Here is a 26,487-nt window from a genome sequence, read left to right as displayed (position 1 = left end):
GCCATAAAATTGTATTACAATATGGAAAGTTGTGGTGCGGAATACTAATGTGATCTTTGTAATACCGAGAGGGATATCCATTATGACGAATATTTAAACATTATTTTCGTATAAATCGTTCAACTTTATCTCAAAAATAGAATAAACAAGTGACGTAGCATTCGCGAATAAGTTACTATAAAAGTACACTCACCTATTGTAATTCACATTCGAAGATTCGAATATCATCCAGATGGCTTTAAAACGAATATAGTCGCACATTTCCTTAATGTGTTTACAATTCGAATACGTGGTTGATGGTTTTATGCGAACAAATTTTTCATTTTTAAAGTTGCTACGAGCCGATAAAAATACCGTAATGGCGTATTCTTCTCCTTTTTGTTGCAGATTCCAGAATGACTATGGATAAATCGCAATTACCCAAGAGTGGAGGGAATGGTAATTCAACACCTCAGGAATGCGCCGGCTGTGGAAAACAAATCACCGAAAGGTAAATTAGATCAGTTTTGAATTATTGCTACATATTATATTGTTAAACTTATTCGAGTCTACAATTTCTATACCTAATAAGTATTTAATTTCAATGATTAAATTTTCAATTTCAGATATTTATTAAAAGCTTTAGATATGTATTGGCACGAGGACTGTTTGAAATGTGGTTGCTGCGATTGTAGACTGGGAGAAGTCGGATCAACGTTGTTTACAAAAGCTAATCTAATATTATGTAGGAGAGATTATTTAAGGTTCGTATAAAAATATTCTATGTATGTAGGTAGGTACGTAAAATAAATAAATATATATCGTAAAAATTATCATTTTTCATAAAAATTCTTCCTGTTAGCAGCAATATCCGCCAAAATTAACGAAAATCCTTGAAAAGTTATCGACATATGTTGCTTCCTTTTCAAGCAAAAAATTGGAAGAAACATTCAAAAAATTGCGTAGGCTACTCGGACTCTATTCTGGTTTTATTTTCATCAATTTTTAAACCGCAATGGTTCTCCAAAAATATTTTCCCCCTTATTCAAGACGCTGTTACCTACTTCAAAAGAAATCAGAATGAACAATTTTGAACGAATTTTCAAGTAAATGCTGAAAATGGACTCACATTTCATCACCAGCCAAATACTTCAAAAAATCAAAATTAATTTTCAGTTCATTTCTCGAAATATGAACCTACTTATTTATTCATGCTTTGAAAAATCTCAATTATGTTGTCCTTTGGTTCAAACTGTCCCTTCATAGGATTAAGGTTTGTGCCTACTTCGCAAAAAGTGCGCGATTCTTCAAAAATTGAAATTTATACCTACAAAATGGTGTCCTCAAAGCAGAACAGAACAGGAAATTATGGAACTCGTGAACTCATTATTCAAATGGACTTCTTCTACGAAGTCAATATTATTCCTCGATGCTCACCTCACTAGAATTTTCAAGTTTTAGGTTCAAAAAAGCCCGACAAGATCTAAAATTCACATATTAATTTTTTTTTAAATTTTGGCTTTCATTTCGAGGGGCACCAAGCTTTTTTTATCAACCCCACCCTGTCCAAAAAACATTGAAAGAATGCAAAATATGCACATGAATGTATTTTATGTTTAGAAATTAAACTTATGCAGACTGAGAGGCAAAACTGACTTTTCGGGCATTATAATTGGGGAGGGGGGGGCTTCATCAATTTTTATAAAATCTGATTCAATTTCAGCAAAATAAGAGATAATAAATCGTATTACCTCAGTAGTACGTTCAATAATCCTCAACCTACCACCCAATATTCATCACACACGATCCACAAAAAAAAATAATAATAAATAAAAAATCCATAAAGAAAACAAGCTCGTATAGCAATGATAACTACTGTATTGAAATGATTGTATAATAATGAAAAACTGCAAATACTGTCCAGTTATCGTACGTTTTCATACTTTTTCGCCGGACCCATAAGAGGACTTTATTTATAGCGGAGATTACAGGCAGCAGAAGGAGAATTATTGCCGGCTCTATATAAAGCCTTTATTAAATGAGAGGGTAATACAGGAAGTATATTGGGAGTATATTAGCCCTTGCTGCTTGTCCACTACATATACAGAGAGACGGCGAAAAATTGGCAGGATATTGCTGCAAACGCTTCCTTATAATATCCAGTTTAATATACCTACGAAATCTATATAAATGTTTGAACTGAAAGGGTAATATATACTCGTTGCGAGTTATTTGTAAAAAGTTGCCGTTTTTTTTTCACTCTTTTTCTCTCTCTCGCACTTCTTCCTTTCCACCCTTACTTTTCCATTAAACACGTACGAGGTACCATATACCCACCTACGTGGAATAATGAGGCTTTTTTGCGTAGAAAGAAATACTTTAAAATATAAAACATCACCTAGCGAGCTTTAATTTAACAATTTGCGTATTTTTTTTCTTCTTTTGCTCGACAGATTATTCGGTAACACGGGATATTGTTCAGCTTGTTCTAAAGTAATACCTGCTTTTGAAATGGTAATGAGAGCCAGAAATAATGTTTATCATTTGGAATGTTTCGCGTGCCAGCAATGTAATCACAGGTAAGTTTTTTTTGTTTTTCATGATTTAATAAGACGTCAAAAAAGCTGGTATAACGTGGAAAGAATCTCCACGGTGTCGAGCGGATGTTGGAATTATCGCAATTAGACTTCTAAGTGGAGGAAAAATTAATACCGCTAGTTGGTTTGTAATTACTTTTAAAAGAGGGAAATTAGTAAATTTCCGCGTTTTTGTTTAGCGCGATGCATAAATATGCATATTTCACCGCATGGTACCTCGGTAATTTTGCTTTTTTAAATGCTTCCGGGTTCAATATAAATATTTCAAATGGAAGCAATCACGTGAGAGGTGACTATTAAATTATATCGTTGTGTTTATTACGCTGTGCCTGTGTAATTTCATTCGCCTACCCAACCCTGCTTTTCTTTTACAAAAAATAAATACTTTGCAGATGTAGTGTATCGTGCAAAAATTATCGAGAAAGTTTTTACATTTGCGAATTACTTAGTTGAAGTAAAAAAAAGGCATACTCGATTCTCGTAATCATGGTTCAACTTTGAACTTTTCACTCTGATTACACTGAAATCTGTCAGAAAGGCACTTCAACCGATCAGCAACTGTGGAGGTTTTTCTGCCTGGAATCCCACCAATTAACAAAAATATCGAGCCCGATCGATGAAAATAATTACTCTAGATACTTTTTTAATAGTCGATAATTTTACTGAATTTGTTCATTTTAACACCTTCGCTATGGTCGATTATAAACGATAACTTTATCGCGAATATGAACGTGTGAGGGTGACTCGTAACACAATAGAAAATCTAAACAGCTTAACTTTATTACACAAATGGCGTTAGTTTTTTTGATTTACAGCTAACTGCGTTTAAACAACAGTTTTGTTAAAAAAAATAATAATAAACGGACCTTAGGACGCATTTAATGTACGTGGTATTTCTTCTGGACACGGTGCTTTATCGCGAAACTAAGTATTTTACGGCTATAAAACTTGCCAATAGTCTTTCTTATATAGCTGTTTCGGCAAACAATGTCGCCCAATTCTACTTTCGAATGATATAAAAACTTTTCCAACGAGTTCTCGATATTGATTGGGTGTAAATTTTATTAAATATCAGATTTCATAGCTTATAACTTATTTTTTTCTTTTTCTCTCTCGCCCTCCTCTTCCTTTTTTTCTTTATTATTTCAAGTACTTTCGTAATAACTTACCCGCGCCCGAAAAGATATTATTGTATCCCCTGCAACAGTTTCACTTTGATCTCAATAATTTTTTGTACCCCTTGCCCAATAAGCCAAACATTACAAAAAAATTAATTTTCGCGTTCAAAAAGTCCTCTTTTTGTTCCAAAGTTGCCAAACAAAAGTCCTGGTTTTTGCCGAATTCGTTTATAAGGTTCTGATTTATTTTTCGCAAAATTTGCCCAAGTCAAAAAGTTAAATTTTTGAAAAAATTATCAAAAAGTGCCACTTTGGGGGAAAAATTTCAAAAAGCGTCAACTTTTAGGCAAAATAAATAAAAAGTAAAGTGTCCATTTTTGGCACAATTGTTAAAAAGTGTGCATTTTTGTCAAAATTTTCAAAAAGTATCCATTTTTGGTAAAATTTGAAAATAATTGTCAAAATTGGCTAATTTTTGCCAAAATTGTCAAAAAATTCTCGTCTTTATCAAAATTATCAAACAGTGTCAACTGTTAGCGAGTTGATGAAAAATTGTATTGTTTTTTCATCAAAATTTTCAGGAAGTGTTTTTGATAGAGTAGTCAAGTGGTCGTAATTTTTGCCAAAATTGCTGAAAAAAGTTGTGCATTTTTTGCCAAAAGGTCCGAAAAGCACTGGTCTGATTTTTGCTCTGCATGTTTGAAAAGAGGAATAAGGCCATAGCCAAAAAGTTGCAGATTTGTGGGCCCTGTTCGAGGCACTGAAAAGACAACACAAAAAGTCTGATTATATTTTGGGGGAAAAAATCGACGAGAAAGTTTACGTCAGGGTAAAAAAATACCCCCCCCCCCACCACTGAGCTTGCGAGCTTCTTAGGAGGCTGAGCAATATATCTTTAACGTGCGGTAATTTCTTTTTTTTCAAGTATTTTGTCAACTTTGTGTAGTGTCCTCTATGCACCTCGATAATACCCTAACAATTAATGTATGATTCAAGTTTCTAAACCTTCTACAAATGTCATTTTCAACTGTCAAAAATTCCATTTCGCAAAAAATAACTCTAAATTTGTGCCCAGCTAATTGGAAAATCCATTTGGATCAAAATTTTCAAATTCGCTTTTTTTGCTTGAATTCGGCTTACCATTAAGAGAACGGAAACAATCTTTTTCAAAAATAATATTCCCCATAGGTTGTAAGTTGACAAAAAGACAGGATTTTTTGCAGATCAGTAAAGTAGGAGAATTTAAAGGAAACGGAACTATTAAGGTTCACGGACAGGTTAGGTAGTAAAAGAAGACACCATAAGACGACCATTAGAGGAGACAAATAATGTAGTTTCAGATGGACCTGTAAAAGAAGGAATTCGTGGAAAACATGACTTGTTGAATAGGAGCTGGATTTTGAGAAGACAGTAAAAAAAAAACAAGCCACGAGAGTAATGCCTAAATTTGAGTGTCTTTCAATAAACCGGTGGCGGCGGCGTTGATAACAAGTAATCAAAATAACGAAACGAAAGGAGTTGAAAAAAAAAAAGGAAACAAACTAAAAAGAAAAGAAACCAAACCAAACAAACAAACAAGAGAAAGTTCAAACCCATTACTCCTTCTTTGTAAAACATTTGAAATCGTACAAGTTGAACTAGGCAGCATTACTGTTCAAAAAATAATAAATTAGCCGACAGAATGGCAATACAACGCGGTACATGTAAGAAACATACCACGTAAGGGGAAAAATTTATAACTGTAATATATCCGCATAACAAAATTATTACGATTGTCGAATGCGTGCGTGAGAAAGAATCATCCGTTATATCAACAATTCGAATCTTAACATAATTGAAATCAGTTACCTTGGGTGATAAATTTCGGCGAACGATTCTATTCCACGCAGACGCCTTCGTTTGGTATCTGATTTCGCCTTGGTGGATAACAAAAGTACAAAATACACTGCGGTAACAACTCTTCCTTCTTATCTATACCTACGTTTTCTCCGCAATAAAGATATCTTCTTTGCTACACGAAATTTATTTCAGGCGAACTCGTTATGCAACTTATTATACAATTAATCCTACCACCTTTAAATATGTTAATTAATTTGCATAATCTTCGCCGTAAATATCGATACAAGAAGAACCTACTACGCCACAAGATGGGCGGCATAGTGGCGAGGTACCTAACCTAACGTAACAAGTGGAAAAATAAAATCCTACGCTGGTGTGTTCATTTCTCTAGATCTTACGAATAACTCGCTCTGTAAAGATTGCACCCTCTTTCTCTTCTTACTTCGTCGCGGTGTACTCGTACTCGTATAGGTATTACAATTTTATCAAATTATTAAAATGAACGTTTCGTTGGTAGTCGTTATAAATACACTGCGTATGTTTCAAAGTTGAGCTGTACGTATACAGAATGAGCTAAAATTAACATTATAATTCTTAGAATACATTAATACTATTAAAGAATTTACGTCCTGTTTTGCATTATCTTCTGCTATATACCATAAAACACCCAGTTTTGAAACTTTTTAACAGTATTAAAGCGAGTTTATATATTTTTACTCGGGGGTGACTTTAAATTTACAAAAATATTGACGAACTCGTAATTCGCGTGCCCCACCTAAATCATAGTATAGCCAGCAGGGTTTCTCTAATTTTGTTTTCTTATTTTGAAATTACGGAGGGAATAGAGGAGAAACGTAGATTACGGTTCTAAGAAATTCTCGCTTTCTAGCACAGAAACGTCAAGAAAAAGCCCAATAAAAATCACTTTATCGATCAAACGTTGTAGGAAAAAAATGAAAGTATTTATTAGAAAATTTCTCATATTTGGAAAACACTAATGTTATGCGTTAGGGGAATTGCAACTTAGATAAGAGGAGGCTGAAAGTTGAAGCGGGGGTATAATAACGACTTTAGCCTCTGATGTGCCACATTACTCATCTCAAGGGCCGATAGCGGTTCGACTTTTGTAAAATTCTTTACTTAAATTTCAGAAAGTTGTTTTCTTATCTTTTGTGTTTTTCCTGCGAGAAATATTAATGGAATATTTCGAGGAGGGTGTGCGTGTGTGGGTGGCGTGTATACATTTTGATAGAAAACTAAACTTCTTTGTAATACAAAGCGTTACTCGATTTCTCTTTCGAAAAGTTCGATGTGATACGTTTAGGACATATTTTTTCCCCTCTCCTATCAGATAGTGTACTTTTTTTCTCGGATCATTTGCTACCGGCGGTATCATTGTATATTCATGAATCGTATATAATAAGGAAAATATTGCATTACGTTTAAAAATAACGTGAAAAATCACCAAAAACATCAAATCGATTATAAACGATTAAACAGATAAATTTTACTTTAAAGAAGTCCAATTTTTCTACTTCGAAGAAAAAAATAAGAAATACATTTAAAAACCACTCCACATCGTATTTCAATTAAAAACTACCAATTTACATCATCTCTCGTGTATTCTAAAAGGTACAAAAGACTTTCATACAAATTAACACAGAGTGTTTAAAATTCTCGACAAAGGCTCGCTGAAAAATTAAACCGCTTATTGTTATTCTACCCAATAGCGACATTATTAGTTGGTGTTTCAAAAGAGGTAGCGACATTTAAGTCTTTAATCCCAATAGATAGTGGGAAAGAAAATCTTGAAACGTAGACAGGCTAAAACCCTGTTAGGGCTCATGCTCATTTTGGTAAAATTTTCAGGATTAAAATGCACTTAATAATTCTTCTTCTCGCTTTAAACTTTATAAATCGGTGATTACTTTTTCTAAATTTATCGAGTTTAATGGGTATTTGTGAAGACAGATAAGGGTATCGTGAAGCGGTGAAATTACTCCTCGGATACGCGTTTGTGCTAAGAAAGAATTACAAATTGAAAAAGATTCATCGAAGGGAAAGGACGTATTGTTTTACGAATACCAACGCCTTGACCATCGTACATAAATAAAGCCAGTTGATGGGAATTATGATGAATAAGATAGCCAAAAATTGAGAGTATACATACTTCAATTTGGATATTTTTCTCAGAACGAAACTCAAAACTCAATGACATTTGAAAAATGACATCTGGAATTTCGTGGAAAGAAGATATAAGTCTCAAGAGGGGAAATTTTCGAAAAAATCGGGCTTTTCTGCTGGGGAAAATGACGCAGTTTCACTTTTAGTGTAAATTCATGTTTTCAGGGTGTCTACCAAAATTTGATATTCAAAAATCACGACTTTTCGTGTCATTATTTCGCGACTTTATTCCAGTAACCTACCCCTCACTTCTTTTTGAATGAAAAACCCTGGGTTTCCAATAAAGTTCACACTTTTTTTTGGGAAGTTTTTGACCGACTTTCAATAGTTCTCATGTGACATGAAAAATATGAAAAAAATTGAAGACTTTATTTTCAATTCAGGACGATTTTTAGCGACTTGTCGATAATTTTTGGTAAAGATCGCGACTTTTTCGTAACTTTCACGACGTATTTTCAAAATCGCGACTTTTTCGCAACGATTTTTTTTTTCGTTTTTTTATGGGCTAGAGGAAACTTGCATACATTGTACAAGCTGTTTATTCAATTTCAGCCAAACAACACCATCGACTTGCGTTTCGATACAAAATCTTGTAATTTTTATACCCTCGTAGATTAAAAATATACGTAACAAAAAGGCATCTAAGTATGAAGATCCCCGTTAATACGTACCCTATGAAGGGTTGCTAAAGATACGCGTAGGTATTTAACTGGAAAGTAGACATTTTCGTCACGTCTTTTCAGTGGATTTTAACGTTCTCTTTTATGGGTTGAGTTGTTGGCGGAAACATAGCAGTTTCCTGTTGCTTACAAAGCTGTACTTTTGAACCGCGTTACACTCGATTTACTAAATTAACTACGCCAAGCAGCAGCGTGTCAAGGTACGAGCGAAGAGTACTATACGAGTACGTCGAGGAGAAACGGTGGCAAAAGTGTGACACTTTGGGTTGCCGGCCGAGACCGCGCCGTTTTGGTCATCGGTACTGTATGCGTAAGAGATACGATATACCTACCTACCCTACCCAGTACCCAGCTACCCACCCAGCATGCGAGCACACACGATGAGAAATATGAATCGAGTGTGTATCATTTACCTACTCATATATGCGTATGCTAATTCGCGTTTAACGTGCAACTTTCCTTTACGATGGCGATGGCGACGTTTACCTTAAACAGCTGCGCGTTTTTCTAGAAATTCACACAGATGTTTCTTCGTTTAGCTGTTAATTCCCCGCTAATAGAAAGTTTGTTTTAAGAACGGATGCGTCTTTGTCGTTTTCGTCTCTGGAAAACTTACTGGGCCGAAAATAAACTCTTCTGAATAAATTAGTATTTAAAATCAGCAACATACGTACCATATACCTATAAGAGTAACACTTCATGCAAGTATAATGCCTTTCAAGTTAAGCTTTAATTTTAAATTCCAACTTGTCTGCTGCCATCTTAATTATTTCACTTCCCGAAATATTTTGTATCACTTGTGCATATATTTTTCCGTTTGGCAAAAGATTTAATTTTATGTACTAGGTAGTACGCTGATTCTAACTTTTTAAGCTTTCTTAAAGGTACCTTTCTTATTTAGGTTACCTCGCTCGTAGATGCTGTGATCTGGAACTGCGTAAATCTGGCCAAATGTTTAGACTATGGAGTCTGTTGAAATGTTTTTTGTACCTTTGACAAGTTAAATTTCTAATAACTGTGCAGTTATGAAGATATTTTGGTTTGAAAAGTTCATACTGCAGTTCTTCTCATAAAATAAGGGTACAGAAAAAATCAGATTCTTCAATTCACAATTTAGTCAAAAATTCACTTTAAACTGACACAGCATCTGGAATTTTGGGGTTACCATTTTAAACGGTCGAGAGGGGTATCAGAGCAATTTGAAAGGCGGTAATGATGGGTGATACGACCATCAATAGTTTAATTATTCTGTGTTGGAGTCCTTCTGAATAAACGCATAACTACAATGTATCTGAACGAACACAATGGAAACACAAAAGTTTTAAAACTATTAATTTGGGAACATTTTCAAGACTTTATCAATTGATACATAATTTTTTTTTTTTGGAATAGATACTTTTATTTAAAATTTAAATTTGAAAAAATAAACTGATCAGAGCGAAGCAAGAACAAAAGCTTTCGAAAATCTACAAGAAATTTTTGAAGTAGTCTCTCATCATTTTTTGTTCATAAGACCTGTTACCAAAATAGTGCGGCATATGACAATAGGAGTAATTGCACAACCCCCCCCCTCCCGCCGATCCACCGGGACAGCATTTTTCTTGAAGGGGATATCCTAAGGAACATTTTAAAGCAAACTTGCCCAAAAAAAAGTTGGCCTTACTTACAAAATGGCGGCCATTTTGATTTACAGGTCAACCAAAATTGCTGATTTTGCGTTTCAACATAGGACTTGCACGAAATTTTTCAAACCTTACAAAGGTAGATCGAAAGATCATGCAAAAATTCATCACCTGTCAAAATTTCAAGTGCTATAGTGCGTTTTTCGATTTTTGGTGAATTTTTGAAAATCCCATTTAGGCTAAAAATGAGGTAAAAAATCAAAATTTTACCAAATTGACCAAGAAAGCTGAAATTTGGGATATACACTATTTTCGACTTGCCAAATCGATTGGAAACGGTTTCAACCCGTTTTGAGCAGTTCTGGAGCCTCCAGCAGATTTTTGAAACTCGAAATTTCCACAAAATTCCATCAAATTGGTGCTGTAAAGCTGAAATTTATTCTAAAAACTAATTTCAATACGCTACGAAGTACTGCAGGCAAATTTCAAGTCGTTTTGGAGCCTCCAGCGGCTGTTTTTTTAAATTCCTAAAGCCTCCAGCAGATTTTTGAAACTGCAAATTTTTACAAAATTTCATCAAATGGAGATGGAAGGCTGAAATTTACTCTACACTCCAATTTTAACATCCTCTGAAGACGACTTCGGGTGGGTTCAAGTCATTTCAGAGCCTCCAGCGACTTTTTTTGAAAATTACTGGAGCCTCCAGTTTCGTGCAAGTCCTATGTTGAAACGCAAAATCTGCAATTTCAGCTGACCTGTCAATCAAAATGGCCGCCATTTTGTAAGTGAGGCCAACTTTTTTTTGGGCAAGTTTGCTTTAAAATGTTCCTTAGGATATCCCCTATAAGAAAAAAGTTGTCCAGGAGGATCGGCGGGAGGGGGGTGAAATTACTCCTATTGTCATATGCCGGACTAAAAGAAGGTTGAGGAAATACCTACAGGACGAGTTTGCAATCTTTGGGATTGTTGTGATTGTTGAACAGATTTTGCGACATTTTCACAACTTTTTGCGAGCTATAGGGACATGGCAAAAGATGGCCGCGCCCTGGCTCCTTTATCAATTTGGAGGTAAGAAACCAAAAGCAAACGTTTGATTGGCTGAATGAAGCTGACGTCATGTGTACGCTTAAATATCATTTGCGACAAGTTACCTTCAAATTGATAACAATAAAGTGGCAGGCTCGCAGCCATCTTTTGCCATGTCCCTATAAACTCACTGATTTTTTTTTTTTTTTTGATTTTCATAACAAATTTTTAAATTTGGAACTCGTGTAAACAAAATAGAGATTAGAGAGCCCCACAACTTAATTTAAAATCCCCCTCAACTTTTCACAAAAAAAAAAAAGTCAAAGATGATCCGCCTAGGTGCCTGGACTGGTTCGTTTCATTAGAATTTCCTGGTTTTTCCAAACTCCTTTCAAGATAATTTTTACGCACTGCATGTTCGAATCGAAAAACTAAATACATGTATTTTTGAGAAAAAAAAGGAGTGTCTGTGCAACATAATGATGAAAAGAAATTCATCGACTAAATACCGACATTTTAAATTTGATTCAATCTCTTTTATCATTAGGTATGAATAAATAAATGTTCTTGATTTTTTTCTGGAAAAGTTATCGACTTCAATTTATGTAATGAGCATCATGAATTCTGCACTGCATCATCACAAAATCCTTTTATTTCAAACCGTAGTTCACATAACTATTCGCGCATAAAATTTCAAGATCGAATTTTCACCGCTTTGTTGCGGCAAAAAGTCGAAAATACGAGCATTTCGTCTGCATTGTTTATTATCATCATTCGTATTGAAAGCCACGAGTTTTCTCAACAGCATAACCTCGCGACTAGGTGTAGTACATAGAAGTACACATGCACAAACCACAATAATTCACCTATGCCACACACGCTCGTGCCACTTTGTATGTACTTAAATAAATGGAATATTATTATTTATAAACCAATTTCGCTCGCGCATAAAAGCACATACCGCAATAAGTTTTGCAAAAAGCAACGAATGGCGCCTTCAAAATCGAAATTCCATACGTCTAATAAAAGAAACCATAATCAGTTTTTGATAAACCCATAATCAATAATTCAACGAAAACTGCGTGACCATCCCTCCAAACAGGCAAGAAACATCGATACGCCATCAAATAATCTTTAACCGTGTAATGTGTCTGTTCAATCTTCTTGAAAATGGTAAACTGCTGAACACGAGTGTATCTAAATCTATACACAATGTATACCCAGTGTACTTGTCAACGGCTACTTCAGAGGTCTTTCGTTCTTTTTTTCATACATGGTTGGTGAGGTCCTTTATCTTTTAGAGCGGTCTTTTTGAAAGACCTCTCTGAAAGTTGATACTGTTAATAATATTCTTCTAGAAAAATTCAACATTTTGCTATATTTTTTCGATACAGTTTGGAGCTTGGACCTCACAAGCGCTGTTTCATACCTTTTTATACACACCGTACTATTTTGTGTATAATTTCTGTCGAGTGTCAGCGAATTCTCGGAAGTAATTTGTGCATTGCGCTATCTCTTTGCTGCGTAGACCTGAAACAGATCAACCTGCGAATAAGGTGTACATAATTCAAGAGTCAAATGCCTTTCTTATACGACGGTCTTTCAGAAAAAAAATATTCACATTTTTCAAGACCTCTGAAGCCATACACAACGTAAGACCTCTGAAGTAGGCAAACCATACGCCATAATGTACATACAGGAGCAACTTATGCATGTTATTGGTTTATATCGCATCGTAGAACAGCAAAAGAAAACAGAAATATAACACTTCGAATAAATATTTCCTTTCCGCCTTTTCTCATCGCTATTGCGGGTTTTCCTCACAAAACCTATACCATTATTTCAACATCATGGTAATTTTATCGGATTTCCCGATACGGCGATACAGGAATTATTCGATATCGAATAAATCTTACGTACAGACGAGAGAAAAAAGAGGGATAGCAATTTAAGCGCGTTTGAGTGTTACGGTATGTTCGCTAGACGAAGACGAGAAGAGGAGAGAAGAGACGAGTTAACACTATACGTATAAATGACGAGTTAGTATAGTGACATTTAAAAGTGTCGCGTGACAGTTTCGCTAACGAACCATTCACAAACGATCGCTAAGCGTAGGTACATAACGTAAATTCATTGATAAAATCGTTCTCCTAATCTCGCCACTTAAAATACCTTCTTTATAGCCTACGTACTCGTCGTCTGTAGGAGCAAACTGTGAAACAATTTTGGTACCAAGTGAACGTCATTGTCTCGTACGCGTAATCTATGTATCAAATGGTAATTAAATTAGCAAACACAATGACAACTTCGTTTCCTTGTTCATTAGTAGTTGATGCGTTTCTCGGATGCGTAAGCGTATCCGAAGTAATATACACACAGATTGCGAAAACGTCGGCGACGTCGTACGTATACATCAAGACTTCTTCATTGTTGACACTAACACATCACGTATATGTGAATCATTTATGCGTGATATGCGAGATAATTGAAAGTTGATCTGTTTCGTTAACTGACACAATAAATGTGAGTAACCGTATCATATACATTTGAACATTAATCAAACTTTAGTCAAACAATACCATTCTATACGTATACAAACAGCAGCAAACTATAGTAAATCTTTCGCAGGGTAGGTGTAATTTTCTACCGGTATCGTCCTATTTCTATATTTGCTCTGTGATAAAATATTTCACTTTATTACCGTGCTTCATTCATCAAAATAGCACTGATTTTCAGATCCCTACAACTCACTCATTTCTCTTAATAATAGAAATATGGCGATTTTAAGGCAATTACCTATCATACATTTTTTCAACATTCCGAAGAAGTTGAATAGTTCAATTCCAAAAAATTTGCATGCGAAAATTTGAACAAATTGTGATAATTTTGATACTTATTGACAAAAAAAATGAATTTGAGCAATCGTGCACGTGATAAATTTAGGGTTTTTTCAAAATAATAAAAAGTAGATATACACAGATTTCCAAAAAAAAAAAAAAAAAAAAAAAAAAATACAGACGTAAAAATAGATTGGGTTGATTTGTAATGAAAGTTCATCGACTGAAAACTTTCCAATTTTTAATCTTTCAGTTTTTTCAAGCCTCACAAAGGAGAAATTTAAGGTTCTAAAATACAGCATTGTGATTCTTCTTTTTTGATCACTTCGACAGTTCACAATAAAAAATGTCTACCCTATACGACAAAATTAGAAATAATTGAAGCAAAATGTAGAGGAGAAGGGAAGTCCATTTCCATAAAATTTCATTTCAAAATTAAAAATCCAGAAAAAAGTTTGTTAAAAACTAGAAATTTTCAAAAATTGAAAAACATTTTCTTGAATCTCAAAAAAATCGAATCTAGGTACGTTTTGTAACGCTAGATAGATTTAGTATAGATAATTAAACTAACAATCACGATTTTTTTAAATCAAAGATGATAGATATTGTTCTTTGCAACACGAGATAAATTTTACCTACACTACTTGAAGTTTGTAAATTCAAGTATCATCGCGTCAGATTGGAAAATGAAAGATCTAGTTTTTGACATATCATTGATCCGAATTCCGAGAGGTCTGTAGCGAAAATACGCATCGAACTTCGAAAAAGAATTAACAAATGCTCAATTGGTTTAGGTGGTTTCAGAAAGAAATTAATGCTATAAGCTTGTGGGAGGGGGGGGGGTTCTTGTGTCCTAGGCTTTTTTCATTTATTAAAGTTTGCCGAATTCGACAATTTTTTTGACAGAAAAGTCTATGTAAATACACAAATTTAATTTTTGGGATCCGAAGGACTCGGGACAGACTAATGACCGAAAGAAGGAGAGGGGTTAAATGCTCCAAAATTTTGAAAATGGTATTTTAATACATTTGGTCATCGCATTGACTTCTTAGATCCTATGAGTAAGCGAAGCGAGCGGGGCTTCATGTACCCCAAATTTTTAAAAATTATGACAATTTTCCGAATTCGAGGATTTTTTGACTGAATTTGAATAAATACTCGGATTGTACTTGGGATTCCAGAGACTCGAGACGAACGTGAAATTGATGCACAAAAATGTCGTGAATTTTTTTTAATCTGTCGTGTACTTTTTTTAAGCCTGTCGTTGACTGCCGTCGGGCTACTTTTTATTTTCCATCGCTGACTTTTTTATACTGTCGTTCAATTCTTATATGGTCGCTGAATAAAATTATTTCGTCGTTCAACTTTTTTTTTGTCGTTCAATTTTTATATGGCCGGGCGTTGTATTACTTCGTCGTGAAAACCACCTATTTTCGTCGTTGAAACACCCTAAACTGTCGTGCCGATAAATCCCACCCTTTTTAAAAATCTAAAATTGACAATTTTTAGCGATTCATGCATTTTTTCAAAAAGTAGGTATATTCATTCAGTAAACGTGACGAGAATTAGTTCTGTTTCCATGTCAGATTTCGAGAAATTCTATAGAGCCTCGAGTGAAATTATCGATCTCTTCAGAATTTGGAAATTTCTTCAGAAGGTGGCTAAATTCATTTGGGCAGCTTCTAAAAACGAGTTGTGGCTAATTCTCAACTTGTTTGAAAAGTTTATTCACATTTGCATGAACCGATTTTCAGGTAGACACCTTGAATACGTTTTTTTGACGGGCACATCATTTTTCAATATTGGAGAAATCTATTTAAAACCACGCTAAAGGATTCAGAATGACTCGAAAGAGTACAATTCGTACTCTCGCTGGGGCCCGAAGGGAGATGGTCTTAAAACAATTTACAATCATTCGTGTAAATTTCCAAAACTTTCTTATCAACAGATAATTTTTGTTTTTTTGAATTGTCTTTCTTATTAATTGTAGCCTAATAATACGACAATTTAAGAAAACACACTCGAGGTGTCTACCTGGAAATTGGTACAAATGTCTTCCCAACAGACCGAGAATAACACTAAGCCATGACTTGATTTTTGTCTGCTCAAATTAATTTTCACGCCTTCTGAGGAAATCATGAAATTTTAAGAAAATTGAAAATCGTGCTGGACACTTCAAAATGACCGAAAATGGTAGCATTCGCTTCAGGTGCGCTGATATCACAGTTTCAGGAATAATTTTCATCATTTTTTCCGGATAAATAGGTACCTATTTTATATATTTTTTTCAAAAAATGCATTATTCACCAAAAATTTAAAGCTTGATTTTTTTCAAATTCTCAAAATTACCCATTACAAATTATTTAAACAAAACTTTTTTAAATTCAAGATTTCATTTTCAGATTATTTTCAATTTTATTAAAAATCATATTTTTAAGATTAAATTTTTTTATTTTTTTCCAATTTTTTTGAGTTCCTTGCTTCTTTGCTCCCGTCCTCTCCCAAGCGTGTGAATGACGAAAATATTCTCAACTTATTTGACTCAAACGCAGACAGCTCAACCAAGTATACATGTACATTAATCAACTCGACATCCCTATTTTAATCACCACTAAGACAATAGACATGATTTGATAAAATTTAGCGAACGCTTTTAATACGAGAATCTCTCGCGAAAGAGGCAATAATGAGCAGCAGTACGCGGCGTATAATGAACACGTCGCACGTTGCGTTCTGCCTCCGATAAATTGTAACATTTTACGTCTAATAATTTAATATTATAACGCAGATTGACGACTTCACTTCACTAAGAATGAACAACATCTCATACACCGGCATCGGCATCGGTACCGGGCGAAAAGAGGGTGACACGTAAATTATTCAAACAAAAGTTAGTTGATGAGGTCTAAAAAGCAATTATCTAATGTCGCTTGAGATTTCTATCGTTTTATCAAACCATATGGAGGATCTTGAGGCATTAATATTAAAATACAGTAATTACAAGTGATGAGAATTGTCGCGGATAATTTCAAAGTTAAGCAAACGTTTATCCCGCGTTGTGTACGAAATTTAAACAAAAGCCAGCGATTTGATTTTCTACATCTATTAATCATATACGTATTATAGATGATACAGTATAGCTGTAGCTACAGCTACCACCCACGTGCGTGAAAAACGCACCGCATTACCCTTGACAATCCTAGTTTTGCCCAAAATAGTATCAATCTACTACATAAATACGTACATACGTAGCTTATAAATCCTCTTATATACAGATTTTGTTATGTATCGTACATATTTAACCTTATCGAAATTTCAAAAAAAAAAAAAAAAAAAAAAAAAAAGCAATCGTACCATTAGATAGCTTTAGATAATAAGAATACGAAAATTGCAATACGTGACTAACGCGAATAAGAAACGAATTTTTCCTATGCGTTAAAAAGCGAAATTTTTGTAATTCAAAATCAAATACATACTACTTGGACATTCATAGAAGTATTAAATATTCAAGAGTTATTTTCTTAAAGTTATCTTTTTACGTATGATTTTCATTTTCATAGTGGATACTTTCTGCTCGAAATACATCTTTGCGCCATGTACCTAGACCTACCTACACGTGTATTTTTTACAGAACAAATGCGATGCGAGGTGCATTATCAAATTACTGGTACAGGGTGCCCAATATCTGTTGGTTGAAAAAATCAAAAATACAAACTTTAGGTAAAAAAGTCGAACAATAGCCCAGAATTTTGATCAAGAGTGAATGAGCCAATAATCGAAAATCTTTTACTTTGAGATTTGAGAAGCATTTAAAAAAGCCCAGCTCAAATCAGAGGGGAAGGTGTTTCATAAGGTGGGTTCGTGGGTTGTTTTCGATTTTTTTTCTTTTTTGAAAATTGGAGATATTATTCGAAACATAGTTTTAGGGTTATAAAAAATCGTTCAAAAAATTTCGAGGTTTCAAGCTTTGAAATTTACGATGAAAATCTAGAAAATAAATGGATACCTAATTGATCGTATTATATCCATTCAGATGTAAAAAACCAGATTTTGCAATTTTGCCAATTTTTCAAGGGTTTTACATCACTTTTGAATAATGTTGAAAATCAATTTATTTTTATAAGTGAAGTAAACTAGACCAAGTATACTGATTCAATTTAATTTTATTCTGAATTTTTTTGATGTATTTTTTCATTTTTCATTTCAGGTTTTGTGTTGGCGACAGATTTTACTTGTGCGAAAATAAAATCCTATGTGAATACGATTACGAAGAAAGAATGGTTTTTGCAAACATGGCTTATAACCCACCGAATATAGCGCAACTCAAGAGACACACGAGTCATATTCCAGTAAGTCCAAATATAGTAAGTACTAAGAATAATAGCAACCATTGTTATTATTTTAGTGCTTATTTTATTACCTTGATTTAAAACTTTTCAAAAATATCTATATTAAGATAATTTTAATTTTTCAACACGATACACCAGTGAATATTTCAATGCTTGAAAACCATCAAAAACTGTAAATTTTTGCTTACCAGGCATATGACAATATATACTCGTAATAACATACTAAGTTACTCATCCATAAAACTGCATCTTACTGCAGATTTTTTACACCCTAAATTACCTACCCTAAACAACAACGTATCCCCAAAATTCCCTTATTACGCGAATGAATCGGCAGAATAAAAAGGAGAAAAAAAAATTGGTAACACTAGTAAGATTTCCACGACTCAGTCTTCGTCTCAGGGGAAATACATGAGTAGAGATTACATCTATATAGGAAGCGGTTAACATGACGCGGGAGCTGGAAGCTGTGAAAATAGCGGTGCAATTATGACGAAACCCACAACGACAAACCGCAATAATGTTAATTGTTCTCCGTGTGTAATTGAGCCAAATTCGTAGAAATGCGCTATCTGCATAAAGTTTAAATTTAACAGACTTATTCGTCCTAGATGAAGATTACGTTTTCTGAATTAAATTAAGCCCTGTACGTAAATGCGAAACTTACGACAAGGTGTTCCATAAGCACGTATACACTATTTACTCGCATGTGCCTGGGTAGTCTTTCGAATGAGCTATTCTTATTCATTTGGCTCTCAAATCACACGTCAAACACACGAACTCATGAGTCAATTTTAATCGATACATTTTCATCGTTCAGTGCTACTTGATACGAGTACATTGAATCTAAATCCTACATATTTTCCAAAGAAAGTCTTTCACAAGTTTTACATTAGTAGAATTAAATATTATGAAAAACACAGGAATTTACAAAAAAATATACTCGTATGTATAATGTAAAACTTGATATCAAATTGTCGTTCAAAAACTAATCAGATGAAAAATTCAAACTTGAAAAATAGGTACCTACCAAAAACACGCTAATAATTTTCATAACTACTCGACAATCGAGATTAGATATTACAAAACTTATAAGTATAATAATTCGAAATGAAGGAAATGACGCATCTTCGGTATAATAATCCGTAGTATCATCCAAAGTTAATTCGAAAGTTAAACAGAAAGCCTTTATATTTTAATTTATACCATCTGACAAAGCATTTTCCGGTAGCTAGCAGCGTATATTTAACCTCAATATTTTAATTAGTCTTGGAATTAAGGAGGTGATCTGAAATGTAAATAACAGTTTGAATTCTTATACACGTTATTTTAGTAACAACAGATACTCCAACAGCTCGAGTACCTATATTATTGCTTGAGGGAGGTTATTATTAAACCAATATTAACAATACCGGTTAATAAACTAGCGACGAAAATTGATCGAGTATTTTATTTATATGGAGTATTTGAAAGATATTATTCTAGGTAGGTATTTTGGATGCTGCTAAGAAAATTCAATTCAATTTTTTTCTCAAAATAACACACAACTTTAAATTCCTACACGAGAGGTAAATAATTTCCATACTCGGTTCATCTCCATCGTAAGAAATTTCCAAAACCAATAATCGATTGATTAGCAAAATTTACACCCGAAAATTTCGTCCAAACACACAAGAGAGGAAAAAAATACCAACACACGAAACATTCATGTAAGAAAATGCGAAATCAGTTGTGGCAAAAGTAAATTGAGTGGGAATATAAACACGTGCGCCTCCGACCTAAACTTTAGACAAAGACCCTACAGCCCTGTTATCAAGCTAATTATCTGGCTCGTTGTTTTCTCTATTACCCTCTTCATTCCACGCAACGACTTCATCTGGACCGCTACACTCTCGCCACTTCCCGATCCTTTCTGTTTTCTCTCTTTAAACCAAGCAACACTAGCTACACTTTAACCATTATCTCCTAAGTTCGTTTGTACTTGTACGCTTGGATAGTTATATTTCTTCTCTCTTAAACCTCAAATAGACTATAACTTTGTTTTCTGCAGCATTTATCTGCTAATTAGTTTAGTCTAACTGAATAATAGTCTATCTTTATACCTAAACGAATTCCAAATATGAATAATTTTCGACGTAATTCGCTACCACTGCATCATTTTTATCGCTTCAGGCTTTAATAAATAGGTGGTTTCGTTTGTTTTGCAACGATACGTTCGGTGACAAAATCACCATAGAGTAAAGTTAGAGCAGGCGGTGGCTTAGTTATTCGTCGGTACCTTAATCGAGAAGCTATGAAAGCGAAACAATCTTCCCAAAATGGTAGCATTTTATGTGACTTCATGGTTCATCTTCATTATCTATCATTATAGGGTTGCGGCAATGGTTAGTAGGCCAAGGTAGCGGTCCAGATATTCGTCTTAATTCATTAGCAGACTTCGTTGTTTTTAAAAAAAAAACCAAAAGTCAGATTTTTATATGAAAAATTCAAGAAAATGAAAATCGATACATATAGCTTATAATGAATTCTGAATTCACACTTTTCCTCACCTCCTGAGTGTTTCTCTGATCGACTCTAATAGACTGTGTTTTCTGACCAAAAGCTAACAACGGAAGTTGACCACGACCTAAGGTCCAAAAGATGAAAAATTTATTATTCAAGTGTGTCACAGCAAAGGAAGAATTCTTATATTTTGAATAAAAAATTCAAGTATCACATACATACTTTTTTTTCAAGTTTCTGTTGAAATTGAAAACAATCCTAATTTTGGAAATTACTTTAGATGTTTAAAATTATCAATCTCTTTAAATATTTTTTTGGGCTTATTTTCAAATTTTTGGTCTGTATTATATTAAAATTGAGAGAAAGAATCCATACTGATGCAGCAGCTATTTTAATGAAAAATTCCTATTAGAAGGAAGTGATATCGAAATGAAGACGTTTTAAAATTTTGGAAAAATGGTGCAAAAAACAAAGCATAAAATTTAGGTTTGAAGAGTTGAAAAAACCGGTACTACTTCTTGATACCCAACAGAAGGGTTACAAAAACTCAAAAAACTTTGATACGTTTTTGGTAATTTTTCTAGAACTTTTTAAATTGGCAACAGTGACTGAAAAGTAGGCAAGGCACCAACTAAATTCCGAAATATTCAATCAGTTTCAGAAATGATATTTTTTTATGTTTGGACATACTAATGCGTAATGTTCGAGAAGGAAATATTTTCAAAACACGAATTTATCCAAAAATGAACGATTCTCAACCGCTCAGTAGAATCTATAAGAAGTGCCCTTACATTTTGACGACAATGACCTAGGTCAATGCAGAATCTTGAATATTATCTTTTGATACGGAACCATTTTTTCCAAAACAGGATGAGTAGGGGCCAGAGAATAAAAAAAAATCACGATTTTTACAAAATGCCTTCTCTTTGAGAACCTATTTGTATATCTCTCCTCTAGGGACACCTCCAGAGCTAAAATTTTCTGGGTGACTTTCAACTCAAAATGAAAGCTCCTCTAAATGTAGTCCAAATCCTTCGAATTTTCTTTCGCGATCCTCCCTAATAATTTATGTTGTTTCTACTTGAGGAAAGAGATTAACATTTTTGAAATTTGATATCTGTGAAAAAAGTATTAAGATAAGCGCCTTAAATATACTTCAATCATTTTTTTGGCAGATATGTATTGTATTTCCAATATTTCAAGCTAAATGATCAATTTTTTTCTTGATTCTAACATTCTTTTTTCAACACGTACTCAGAAGTGCTAAAAAAAATTGAAACAAACTTCTGTGTACAACAAACGTTCTATGTAGTTACAGAAAAAATTTTCGACCAAAGAAAGAAAAATGAAAGCAGTAAATTACCAGAAATGTACAGCTAGGGTAAATTTTAAGTATCAAAATTCATGTATTTTTTTTTTGACAAAATTATAAAAAATTTAAATTAGGTTCATTTTTTATGAAAGAATTAAAAATTGATCAAATTGAGGTAGAATGCTCAAATTTGGTTTATGGTTTATGCTCTATTTTCAATCCTCCAAATTCATTACGGTCGCAGCCTCGAGCCGATTTAGAGTACCTATCCAGTAGATTTTTGGTTTTTCGACCGCCAAAAAAAATATGTTACGTAGCCTAATAGAAGAGTTTCACAAAAATGCGTCTAAAAATTAACCGGAATGGGACACAAGTCCGATTCACCCAACTTTATAGGGGCTGAATTTCATTTCAGCTTTTTACAGTATATCGGTTCAGTTTTCATAAATTTAGAGGAGGGGACCCAAAAATTTGTTTTTGGGCCATATCTCCCCCTGCATGGGACCAAATCGGTTCAAATTTTGGATTTCGGTTCAAAATGCAATTTGGAAGAAAACATATTTCCAAAATTTTTTTATGTTGATTTTAGCCCCTTTTTACCCAAATTTGGGGCTCTAAAAATCAAAATTTGGGCTTCGCTATATTTTTGCATCAAGTACTCGTCGAGAGCTCTCTATTTAAAAAAAATTAGCTTCCTAGGTATAATTGGGGCTGAATGAGAGCCTGCTGAACTTTTTTTGCTTGTAGCTTTATACTAGCTTATAGATAGGTACTTTGAAAACAATCAAATCAAACATTTGTGGTAGCTTTAGAATAGCGTAATAGCTTCTGTGATCAATCGATTTTCAATTTCTCATAAAAATGGAAAAAATTCAAATTTTAAAACAAATTTCTGAAACATGAAAAAAAAATTTCCTCAAGACGTATTTTTGAGATTTCTATTGATTTTTCATACTTAAATCACTTCCAAAAATATTTCTACCTGATTGACCTATCGGAATATCTCTCTTGTTGTACATATGAAAATTATTCGATCAAAATTTTCGGTCAGGTTGACTGAAATTTGCGTTCATAATGAGGATTCGAGTCCAATATCACTTCTCTTGAAAAGTGCAAAAATGAAACACAGCTTTCGAAATTACATCATTACTTTATAGAAATTTCAACACAACTATCTCACCATTTTCCAATACCCAAATAAACATTTTTCATGTACCGTGAACAGGTACATCATAAAAACAACATTTCACTGCATTTACTCTTCAACTTAACTCTTCATTTATCTGAAACATAGGTAATCTCTTAATCCGATATTTTTCCGCGAAAAACTTGTAGTTCCGGAACGGAATGTTGCTATCAAGCATACCCAAAAATAATAATTTTCTCACCTTTATATTCTGTCAGAGATGATCTTATATGAAATATTAAATAAGAACGTATATTTTATAAGACTACGAATCGCGAACGGACGTGATGGGATCATTGCGTCGTGTTTATTTATGATGGAAAAAGATGCGGTAAACGGTAAACGTTGAGTTCTTATTAGCGTTCTCGTTGTGGCTGAATTGCCGTGCTTACATTACTCCGGTCCGTTAAACCCCAAACTCTCATTTATAACTTCACTGATCCTTTCTAACTGCTATAATTATTTACCCTCAAACTTAAACGACAGCATTACTTATACCCTAAATAAAGAATTTATTCGTCATTTATCGCATCTCGTTCGTTATTCCATCCCTTTATCATTTTTTGTTATCTTGGTTAGTATTTTAGTCTTGTAATTGGCTTATAAAAAGGATTTTACGATCGTGTCATTTGACGCTTCCTTAGAAAACGTGATTTGAATTTTAAAACAAAAATTTTCATCAACTTACGAAGGAACATGCCAACTTGAATCTTACATTGCACCGGGAAAGTTACGCCCGAAAAAAAATTCCCAAATACCTCCTCTTACCCACAATCCCGAAGATTAATAATGATCGACTTTTTGAAACCGATTCCTCTTCTCGTGACTATCTCCTGTTTAAAAATAAATCTCCCTCAATTGCGAACAATCGAACGAGGAAAATTTAGTGATTAAGATAACACACCACCTCGAGTATACTTTTAATGTGTGCTAATTCATCTAAATCAAACGTACGTATAGTGTAATTGCTTGCACGAGAGAAGAGAAATGAAAAATACCAAAAAATCCAAACGGCAACCCGGCGTATTTCCCATCGACAAATGACACGCGATTTAACGTATACAAACCCGCAAGAAGCGGGAAAAACTTACGCCCGAGAACAGGTACCCTTAGTTAAGTTGGAAATAATAGCAAGAGCTAATGGAAAGGAACTGCAGATAACGAGCGAAACACAACAAAGCAAGGCTGTTTTCGATTAACGGCGTTTTTTTCCTCTATTTTTCTCTCTTCATCTCGCTAATCGGTCTCGCGATGAATTGTTTACGCGTAAAACGGTTGCGAACTCTCTTTTTTACGCTACCAGGCTTTTCCCGACTATATACAGCTACAGTGACCGTTTTTTGCTTTATCTCGTTACACCAAGTTTATTTTGTAATTTAACACAAAATTGGGCGTCGTGTGAAATAAGCCTACCGCTTGAATCTTAATTATCAGCAATAAGCTGTGAAAATATTTTCAACGTGAATGCATCAGCAACAGTAGCAGACCGGCTCCTTCCTTTTTTTTTTTTTTGAGAACATGGAAATGAGGGGAGAGCGGATGTTATAAATTTTCATGCCTCTGATTGCGAGCACCAAAAGGGAGCAATACTCTACGAAACATTCAACTGCCCTTTCTGATGAAATATTTTGATAATTACTGTTGAAATGCGAAATAGAAAGATGCAATAATACCACACAAGACCCCCCCCCCCCAAGGTCGTTCACTTTCTGTCACACTGCAGGGGTCTGGTGAGTTGATGTTGAGCTCTAAAAATTAACATGTGTCACATAATGCTTACTTGTCAAATTGAAGCGATAATTGACAGCTTGAAAAATTGAAAATATCAAAGATTTTCGTTGGCCAAAAAGTTTGCTTTAAAATTGAAGGTTCAGTAATGAAATTCATTTTTTTTTCAAATTGGCACTCAATTTCATCTTTTATGAAATATTTTGATACTTTAGAACGAAGAGAAAAACTGGAAAAATTAATTTTAAAAATTAAAGCTCAAACTCAAAGTGATCGCAAAATTTTGAAATTACAGAAATTTTTCACTTTTTCTTCACTATTTGTAAATAGACGAAAATGAGAAACTCTTTGGACTTTATACAGAGAAAAGATTTCAATTTTTAGATATTTCGAGCAATAATTGAAATGAAAACTCAACATCATCGAACAATTTTTTCTGATCTTTTAAATCGACCACCTCGTATATTTTTGAAAAAATTGGCTTCTTCTTACAATTCAATTATTGTACTTTTTTTTTCAGAATCCCGCTCTTCCAGGGGTCAGATCAAACGAGAGCAACGATCGACGACAAACCAATGGCGATGTACATCACCCCAATCACCCGATGTCCAATGGTCATCATTTTCCAGGTCAAACGGATCCACCTCTACTATACGACGCCAAATAAACATTTTTAATTGAACGAATCATCGTTGGAAAACACAGTTTTACTCGTGTTTCAGTGCAATAACAAATTAAACATAAGGATGGTTTTTGTTTTATAAATTGAATGTTGAATTTTATAGGAATTTTTTTCTAGGCTTAAATTGAATTTTACAAATGGTTTTACAACCTTGTATACTTCCATAATTCCATTTCTTCCGATGTGTATTTTAATATCGAAAAATTCTAGACTAAAAATTACGTACTAGATCTCATAACGTTCTATAAAAATAAAAATTTCATTCCAAAGAAGAATAATTATATATCGTATTTTGATAATTTTCTATCTGCGAAGCAATAATTCTTAAAAATCATTCAACTTTGTAAAAATTCTCATTTTATTTACTTCTTTTTTTTTTACTTCATCAGTAAGTATTTTGGAGAAAGAAATACTTTGGTTTTAAGAATTAAGTTTTTACATTATTTGTTGTTAGAAGCAAATTGCTATTGCTTTGTTTACGTTGATTTCTTTTTTTTCTTCTTTTATTATTTTTTTATATATGATGTAATATTTCATAGTTGAATTTGTTTAGCATCGTAAAATCTCATTTAGATTTAATCTTAGATGTAATATTTATAAGTTACCTGAATTACAACTTGGAAATATTTTTCGTTTAATTTGAAAATTCGACAGAATTTATTAAATCTTGAATACTTATTCAAAAGTTCAGATAAGTTGGTTGGGGAGAGATGTTAATAAACAGACTAATTTGTGAAGTCTGGCTCTATCAAGTTCTAATTTTTCTCACAGGTTGATTTGTCAGCAGAAGTTTAAATTCATTATAACTGAGTTGTTTTTTCAGAATAATAGAACAGAAAATACTAA

General features: G+C 33.6%; 2 protein-coding genes across 3 annotated transcripts in view; one reads left to right on the top strand and one right to left on the bottom strand.

Moving 5' to 3' along the window:
• LOC135841107 (uncharacterized) overlaps positions 1–26,487 on the bottom strand; it is an 81,802-nt gene that overhangs the window by 18,077 nt on the left and 37,238 nt on the right. The window contains exon 7 of the transcript XR_010557845.1: positions 194–466. The gene's annotated coding sequence lies outside the window, so the exon portion shown is untranslated. The remainder of the gene's footprint in view (positions 1–193; positions 467–26,487) is intronic.
• LOC135841108 (LIM domain only protein 3-like) lies at positions 394–26,279 on the top strand. 2 transcript variants are annotated; one of them, XM_065357919.1, is made up of 5 exons: positions 394–490; positions 606–743; positions 2,433–2,558; positions 18,090–18,231; positions 25,480–26,279. In XM_065357919.1, exons 1-5 carry the CDS (start codon positions 396–398, stop codon positions 25,624–25,626), a joined length of 648 nt encoding a protein of 215 aa, XP_065213991.1. In that variant the 5' UTR covers positions 394–395; the 3' UTR covers positions 25,627–26,279. The 2 variants fall into 2 exon arrangements, with proteins under 2 accessions (XP_065213991.1, XP_065213990.1); XM_065357918.1 differs by having other exon boundaries at positions 18,090–18,246.

This window comes from Planococcus citri, chromosome 3 (genome assembly GCF_950023065.1).
Source record: "Planococcus citri chromosome 3, ihPlaCitr1.1, whole genome shotgun sequence".
Lineage (NCBI taxonomy): Eukaryota > Metazoa > Arthropoda > Insecta > Hemiptera > Pseudococcidae > Planococcus > Planococcus citri.
Note: the sequence above shows the minus strand (reverse complement) of the source record. Positions and strands in the feature narration are given on the sequence as shown.